Here is a 9,114-nt window from a genome sequence, read left to right on the forward strand (position 1 = left end):
GTTTTATGCCTGGGCCTTCGGGTAAAAGGCAATTCTCTTTAAAGTGACCTGTTTTGATCTATGACAGTGGTATCCAATCCTGGTCCTGGAGGACTACTATCCTGCAGGTTTTGGAGGTTTCCTTGCTCTTCAGCAGGTCTTATGCTTCTACATAAGCCTGTTAATCACAGACATTCAGGACCAGGATTGGACCCCACTGATTTATGACTTGTAAAGTTGAGTTGCTTTAAACCTATTTCTGTTCTTTTAAAGTTCACTTGGAATCTAATGAAGTGGCACTAATCAACGCCCCCAACATAACCTCCCATTCAGACCTGTCTGGCTGTTGGATCCTGATCATCTGTAACGAAAACAATGCAACCAGCAACGGCAACATGACCGTCATGTTTGGGTTGGAACACTGAATCTGACATCAACATGTTCAAAGTCCATCTTCCAATTGCCCAACCACTTACTGGCATTCAAAATAAAAAGTCTTTGGAAAGTTTTGTGGCTGTGATTTGTATATTGAAATGGGGGGGGGGGGGCTGTTTAACTACTTGTTGTTATGTCTAAGTATTTGACAAAAGCCAAGCATTTGAGGGGAAATTCAGGACTGCTGCCATTCCTGTTTGAGTTTTGAGCTCCAATGGGCTGCAGTGACAGCCATTTTGGTCAAAACCTTGTAAATTTCATGTTTGATCCTGCAAGGATGTCACAACAAAAGCAAGGTTTCAGCATTGTACCTCTAAATTTAACAAATTGCAGCCATTTGTGTTTGATTTCAAATGGCTGTGGTTACCATCTTAAATTGTTTGTACAATGTCTATAAAATTACTTTTAGTATTACCCTGTAGATTTTGCTTTGACATTGAAAGTTTTTGGAAAAGCAAATTCTTATATATATATATATAAAGCAAAATGTCTGGGTGAAAACATTTTACAGGCACAGTATATGTGCATCTAGTGACTATGAGTTTATCTAAAATCCATCTAGTGTTTTGCTGACCAGGTTGAAGCCAAATTATTGCATGGCTTGTAGCTGTTGGGGGTTATGCTCAGCTGCTATTGCACCAAATTTTAGCTTATTTGCTGGGTTATGAGTGTTTTTGTTAAGGTGGCTCAGCTGTGGGAGCCATCTTAAATGGTTGACACCAAAAGATCAGTTGTAGATGTACATCCAAAGCTGGTGTTTGTCTCCAGCAGTCACTGCAGGAGAGACAGGGGACACCCTGGACAAGTGCCAAGTCCATCTTAGGGGCACACAATGAGACAACCAACCATTCATACCTAGGGACAGTTAACCTAAAATGCATGTTTTTAGACTGTGGGAAAAAACCCACGCATGCCTGGGGAGAACAAGCAAACTCCACATAGAAAGGCCGGGAAGTGAACCTGTGACCTTCTGCTGTGAGGAGACAGCTCTAGCCACAGTTGGTAACGGCCATGATCCATTTTCTTTACCTGCTTCTCCTTTCCAAGTCACAGGGAGCTGGTGTTTATCTTCAGCGGATATTGTGTGAGGTGGGGGACACCCTGGACAGGTCGCAAGCCCATCACAGGGACAAATAAGACAACCATTCACTCTCCCACTCACACCTAGGGACAATTTAGAGTTACAAATTAACCTAACATGCATGTTATTGATCTGCAGGAGGAAGTCGGAGTAAACCCACGCAGAAAGGCTGGGAAGTGAACCTGCAACCTTCTTGTGAGGGGACAGCTAAAACCATAGCCCTGGTCTGAAACAGTTAAGGCTAAATATAACATTGGCAATCATTTTAAAAGGTAATTTTGTAACTGCAGTTCTTAAAACCTCCACCACCGCTTTGTGTTTCATAGTTAATTTAGTCTTAAATCTCTCAGCTGAGAGTTTTCAGATCCACTTTTGTTTTGGTCAAATTCATGTGATTAAACAAAACAAAACATTTCCCAAATGTTCTTCTTCTTCTTCCTTCCTATTATGGCGGATTGCCTTCCCAAACGTTAACATTTTACTTCCTGAGTTACGTTTGCCCCCGTCACGTGACTGCTGTCATGTGACAACGAGGAGGCGGGGCTTCGAGATGTTTCCGGAAGTTTAAACAAACATGACTGCGGCCGTTTTTTCCACAGCGCTTCGGTTGAATAATTCCTAAATTAAACGAAACTTTCTTTCTGTTTTCTTCCACCCTCTGCAGCCAACACAGAAGGAGTCCTGAGGTTCATCATCATGCTGTTTCAGCTGCTTTTTCTGCTTTTAGTTTGTCGCATCGGAGACTCAAAGAGAAGAAATGTTCTTCTGATAATTGGTGAGGCTCCATTATGGGTACTTCATGAGTAACTTTAAATGTTTAAGAGGAAAATAATACACTTGGTTGTTAATTAAATGTACATTAACGCCTCTTTAGTTTATAATAATGCATCACATCCCCCCTTTAAAAGATGTTTTAACTTGTGCCTCTTGTGTTTTTAATAATCTATAACTGAGTTTTTTCTTGTTTTTTAAAGATCCTTCAAAGTTTTTCTTTGGACACTGGTTGGTTTTTCTCTCAATTTCTGTCCAGTTCTTGTCCCTGACCATGACAGCATATTGTGGAGTGTGTAAACAGGAAGAGAAATGTAGAGAAGAAAAGAAATGGCAGGTCTAAAACCTTCAGCTCCAAAAATCATGTCTTTAAGAAACAGGAAAAGACGAACAGAGACCCGAGTCAGGACCCGAGAGACACATCGTCCTTCATTTGAGCATCAGCTGTATATAAGAGTTCTTTAGAATCACTTTATTTGGTGCTAAAATACCATTTAAGATCTATCAAACTGTCGTTTTGGTGTTTTTCATAGATTCAACTAAAGAAATGAGAACAAATTGTGTGTTTGTGACAGACTGCCGGTAACAAAATACCTTAAAAGTCACTTTAAATTTGGTTCTTTGCCAAAGAGTCGGTTCTCTGTCGACACGTTTAGGAGCCTTTTCATGCCTGAATGAATCATAGGTCTGAGTAAAGTGACTTAAACAAAAAAAAACATTTGTCTGAAAGCGATTAGGTATTGAACTGAAGTTACAGGAAAACAAAAACTTCAGAAGTTCAGCCACTCTTGTGATAAAGTGGAACACCATCTCAAAGCCAAATTTATCACACATCAGAGTTTTTGCTTGTTTTGCTGTTATTAAAAGTAGAAATATGAGTGTCTGACATGTTTATTTCTCATTTACAGCTGATGATGCAGGTTTTGAAACAGAAGTTTATAACAACTCGGTGGTCCACACCCCCCACCTGCTCTCTCTGGCCCGGCGCAGCGTCGTGTTCAGTAACGCCTTCACGTCTGTCAGCAGCTGCTCCCCGAGCCGCTCCGCCATCCTCACCGGCCTGCCGCAGGTAACGCTCACTCTGGTGATTATCTTGGTTCGGACGAAAAGGTGCTCAGGTGTGTTTGTCCTGCGTTTCCAGCATCAGAACGGCATGTACGGCCTTCATCAGGGTGTTCACAACTTTAACTCGTTTGACGGAGTTCAAAGTTTGCCGCTGCTTCTCAGCCGAGCTAATGTTCACACAGGTAAACAAAAAAAAAGAGCAATTCATCTAATGCTTTTTGTTACATCCTTTTTATTTTTGTCTTTCTGCCTGATTTTTGACAGGTATAATTGGAAAGAAGCATGTCGGCCCTGGATCGGTTTACCCTTTTGACTTTGCGTACACAGAGGAAAATAACTCTGTCCTCCAGGTGGGGAGGAACATCACTCGGATCAAACTCCTGGTCCGTAAGTTTTTCCAGACTCATAAAGAGGAAGCTAGTAAGCAGAGGCAACACAACGAAGAGAAGACGAGCAACAGTGGCGATACCAAAGAGGAGGAAAGACCGTTTTTTCTTTATGTGGCTTTCCATGACACCCATCGATGCGGCCATTCGCAGCCCCAGTATGGAGCTTTCTGTGAGAAGTTTGGGAATGGGGAAACAGGAATGGGTAGAATTCCTGACTGGACTCCAGTGTATTATACCTCAGATCAAGTAAAGGTTGGTGATAACAGATTCTGAAGGCTGTAACGTAGGAAAATCCAGCCTCTAACACGTGTTAATCTGCCCGTTCCTCTTCAGGTTCCTCATTTCGTACCCGACACTCCTGCATCACAAGCCGACCTGGCTGCACAGTACACCACCGTCAGCCGGCTGGATCAAGGCGTGTGAAAGAACTGCCACATAAACAAACAAACAAGATAAAGAAGATAAACTAAAATGGTGCAAATCTCCTCTGCAGGTATTGGATTAGTTCTTCAGGAGCTCAGAGATGCTGGTTATGAGAATGATACCCTGATCATCTACAGCTCAGACAACGGCATCCCGTTCCCGAACGGCAGAACCAACCTGTATGACTCTGGAACCGCAGAGCCCATGTTGGTTTCATCTCCAGAACACAGAGAGAGGTGGGGAGACACCAGCCAGGCCTTCGTCAGCCTGCTGGGTAAGAACAACATGGTGCAGACTTCCTGGAGTTGTTCAAATGTTAAGTCAAAATAACACCGTTTTATTTTATTGTAAGCGAAACAAACAGCATCCGTCCATCCACGCTCCCTACTTTCAGTTATTCGTGTGAGATGAGTGGAAGAAAAATCACAATAATAAATATGAACGTGAGAAACGTTTTTTTTTTTCTCATTTTCTAAAATCCCAGGACAAACGAAACTGAAACTTTGACCAAAAATACTTGATGGAGCATCTTAGAGCCACTGAAATGATTTTAAAACAGGTCAGTGAAGTGATTTAGTTAAAAAAAAGGAAAAGATTTGATCAACTATGGTACATAATGTCATTTATCAAGAATTAGACTAAATTTGCCAGCAAAATTTGAAAAAAACAAGGCATGGGAGTGGTACTGAATGTTTGAATGTTTGCTTAAGGGTACCTGGGCTCGAACCTGCAGCCTCAGGATTATGATCCACCGAACTACAACAAACCCTCAACAACAGGAATGTATCTGTGGTGGAAGTCACTGCTTTGGATTTAAATTATCTTGTTGCATTTAGAAATAAAAGATTATTCTCAACAACAAATTAAAAAAAAAAAAAAGCATAAACCGCATCCAGAAATGCTGCCACCTTCTTTGGTGGCTAATTTCAGATAGACCTAACATCAGAGTGTCAGTTTTATTTTTACAGCACATTTAAAACAGCCGAGGCCGATCAGAATACTTTACAGTCAAATTAAACTAAAATACAGCAAAATAAAAAAAATACATTCATAACAGAATGAAAATAAAGTAGCATAAATAGACATCAGAAGTAAGGGGACCAAGAAAACTGTTTCATTGACCTGTAGATTAAAAAAAAAATGTACATTTTTGAAATCATAAATGGTGAGCAGCTCCAGTTTAATCCTCACATCAGTTCTGTGTTTGATGCTTGTAAAGTCCAGCAGCTTTTTGTTAGTTTAGTTGAACCATAGCCCTGAGGCTGCAGGTTTGAGAGCCCAGGTTGTCAGGAAGGGAATCTGGTGTAAAATAAATGCCAAATCTTTTGTGCAAAGTTCTTGCTGTGGCGTCACCTGACCCGGGCAGCAGCTGAAAGGAAAACAACAGTTAAAGCAGAACCTTGGTCCTCGGGGTTCAGTTGTTTTCCTGCTCCAAACAAACCTTTTTGAAATGACTGAATTACCTCCTCAGGGTGCCACAAACTTCTGGGGAGGCCTGTTAATGACTCATTTATTCCAATCAGGTGTGTTGAAGCAGGAAAACCTCTAAAACATGAGGATCAGGGTTTGGGACCAGAGAGATGAAGAATGTGAAGTTATTTATCTGATGTGCTTTAAGCTGCCACAAGGGGGCGACTGAACAACGATTCAACAACAGCAGATTAACTAACTAATACCTACACACAACTAGTAATTGCAAACATTCCTAATAAGTTTTGACAGAAGATATTTAGACCACAACAAATAAACTCTATTCAGGATCAATTATATGTGATTTTATATGACTTATATTAGTGACAAAAATTGCTGTGATTATGCTTTCTGCTCAGGCTTTTTTCCTGACAAACATGGTTTAAATCAAATGTAAATGTTTTTAGCTCTTAAAAACACCTCCATTCTTCTGAAATATTAAAAAACAGAAATGCATTCAGATCCATAGCTTTAACTGGAGAGTGACCAAAAGATTTTCCTGTTTTAATTAATCGGTATTTGTGAAGTGATTAGGTATAATATTGCCAACTTAAAAGTTACATAAAATTTAAAGTCTTTGCCTCAGATGAGGGGTTGTTTTTTTATATTTTTCTTCCTGTGAATTCCCTTTGTTTCTCTTGTTTCTGTTCCGGCAGACATCACTCCTACCATCCTGGACTGGTTTTCTCTTCCCTACCCCTCTTATAGCCTCCCTGGCAGTCCTGCCATGCTGGTCCACCTCACCGGTCGCTCGTTACTCCCAGCTTTGATCACTGAGCCCAGCAGCTGGCACACAGTCTTCTCCAGCCAGTCGCTGCACGAGGTCAGGTCGCCGCCACCGCCCCCCAGACCCACCCTGATGAAAAACCTCCACCTCTGGGCTCTGACAGCTGTGATGTTGTTGGTTTCAGGTAACCATGTACTACCCAATTCGCTCCGTCCACCAGGGGGCGTATCACCTTCTCCAAAACCTGCACTACAGGATGCCGTTCCCCATCGATCAGGATCTGTACGTGTCGCCCACCTTCCAGGACCTGCTGAATCGCACGAGGCTGCAGCAGCCGACACACTGGTTCAAAACCCTGGATCAGTATTATTACAGAGAGCGCTGGGAGCTGTTTGACACCAGGTCTGTAAGAGCTGCACTCACCGAGCCGAAAACCACCACGTCCTCAAATATTTACAAATAACTGCAGGCTAAAATGAACAAAAACTGGAACCCTAATTTAAAAATAATGGACTAAAACTGACTGACAAGTTGTGTTTGTAAGAAAAAACTAATCTCAACTTTAAAAAGACATTAAAAAGAATTAATTTGTCTGAGTTTCACAAGACTTCATTAAGTCATAAAGTAACATTTGTTGGGTGTGAACCAACAGGTTTTAATAGATTTTCACATATTTTCATTATTTTTTCCTTATGAAGAGAGCGAACGCTCTTTCAGAACAACCTTCTCAGGTAGATTAAATACAAGAACCACTGGTGGAACTCAGGATCCCTCTGGTGATAACCAGAAGAAATCGTTTGATCAGCGTCGGGGTTTGGAGTTTGGCCAGACGAGTATTTTCTGAGTTGGTATTTGTTACATAAAGCTAGAGAAGCGCTGGTTTAGTCCACCTCACCTGGAGACCCGTTGGTCCGTAGCCAAGAATTTACCCTCATTTATCTCCCTTCTATGTTCTCCTCCACCAAATAAGAACCGAAGGGTTCTTCTCAGTTATTATTTTGGTTTCTTCAGTCTTAGTTTTGGCTCATTGGTTTCTGAGGATATCATCTTAGGTTTCAGGTGATTAGGAGAGTCATTTTTCATCATTTAAATGATTAACTTATGCTTCTAAATGATATGACGGATAAATTAATATTATAAATGGTTGTTAGTTGTTACATAATGAAAGAGTACAGACTTGATGAGATTAGCTTTTTGTCTCTTTTTTAAATTAAAACAATTTATTTTATTATTATTATATAAGATTAGAACTAAATACATGTTTACTTCATCTGCTAACTCAGGGAAATGTTGTTGAATTTAAATAATTTTTCTTCTACAGTTCAGTATTTTTGGAACTAAATCTATACTTAGATGATTAAAAAAATCTTACAAACACTTTACTTGGCAGAAATAATAATAATAAAGACATTTTTATCTAAAAGCTAAAATTAGCAAAGAAGTATTTAAAATTTTTAATTTGCCAAACAGTTACTAACATTAGCTGAACAGTAGCTAAATGCTAAAATTAGCAGGACAGTAACTAAAAGGAACATAATTAGACCAAAGTAGAGAAATTACACTGAAATAATTATAAAAACAAAGTTTTTAGAAGATTTCGGATCTCATTGTTTTTTGTAAATTACATTAAATTCAAAAACTTTGAGTCTCACACTTTTCTTGATTGAGCCTAAAGTTTTGATCTATAAACAATTAAAATAACACAAAGGTTATTTTAATTAAGGAGTGAATGCTGTTAAAAACTTTAAAACAACATTAAACTTTAACAGATGATTTCCATTTTCTGTAAAGCTGATAAAAGTCCTGTTCTGGTGAATAAAATACAATTATTGTTCTGATTTGTGCTGTTTTTTTTAACTCTGTTGTTTTAAAGTTGACTAAATTCAGACTGAAAAACTGAACTTTGAGGCGTAATGTGGAGAAAGGAAAACAGTTTTAGTTTCTGAGAGGAAATGTAGAACTCGAGTTCCTGGGATTAAAAACATCTAATGATGCTTTTGTTTGAACGAACAGAAACGACCCTCTTGAAACGAGGAACCTGGCGTCGGATCCGTCCTACAGCTCTGTCCTGCAGAACCTGAAGCAGCTTCTGCAGAAGTGGCAGTGGGACACGGCTGACCCCTGGGTCTGCGGACCTGACTACGTCCTGGAGGACAAACTGGAGCCACACTGCAGACCCCTCTACAACGGACTCTGATGGTGCTGTCACTCATCTTGATTGACATGAAATCAAAACGCACGAGTACTTTAATAATACATAAAATTATTTTGTCTATATTTTTGTAAATCTGTGCTGCTTTTATTGATAAGAAATAAACAATTTGAATTTCATTGTTTCAGTGCGTCCTCCTTTCTGTTACTGTAGGATCTCATCTCTCAAGTCAGCAATTTTTCACGTTTTACACTTTTAAGGTGGCCTTTCCATCATCACGACTCCCCCATAAAGCTGCGTCACGGAAACAAGATTACACACCATTTAACTGTTTTTGTTTTTCACGGAACAGATGAAGAGTGATCAACTAATTACACACAGGCAGAGGAGTTCATGATGCGTAGTTAACCACTGAGGTCCAATAATCAATCTTCAGAAGGGTTTATATTGATGGTGATGTTCTTTAAAGCTCAACACTGAAAAGAAACCCAGTTTGAAATAACATATACGCTACTGAAAGTGCAAAATTTGGACAAACTATTTGTTTGAGTAGTCGTATTTGTATTCTTTTATTGTTTCTCTATTAGATTTCTGTACCTTTTACGTGTACAGAACTTTAACA

General features: G+C 39.7%; 1 protein-coding gene across 1 annotated transcript; it reads left to right on the forward strand.

Annotated features, from left to right (window-relative positions):
* Positions 1-2,038: 2,038 nt before the first annotated feature.
* Positions 2,039-8,671, forward strand: sgsh (N-sulfoglucosamine sulfohydrolase (sulfamidase)). Its single transcript, XM_017416808.3, has 9 exons — positions 2,039-2,270; positions 3,175-3,335; positions 3,408-3,513; positions 3,596-3,972; positions 4,054-4,135; positions 4,214-4,417; positions 6,270-6,436; positions 6,525-6,742; positions 8,354-8,671. Exons 1-9 carry the CDS (start codon positions 2,192-2,194, stop codon positions 8,535-8,537), a joined length of 1,578 nt encoding a protein of 525 aa, XP_017272297.1. The 5' UTR covers positions 2,039-2,191; the 3' UTR covers positions 8,538-8,671.
* Positions 8,672-9,114: the final 443 nt, after the last annotated feature.

Source organism: Kryptolebias marmoratus, linkage group LG3 (assembly GCF_001649575.2).
Source record: "Kryptolebias marmoratus isolate JLee-2015 linkage group LG3, ASM164957v2, whole genome shotgun sequence".
NCBI classification, from domain to species: domain Eukaryota; kingdom Metazoa; phylum Chordata; class Actinopteri; order Cyprinodontiformes; family Rivulidae; genus Kryptolebias; species Kryptolebias marmoratus.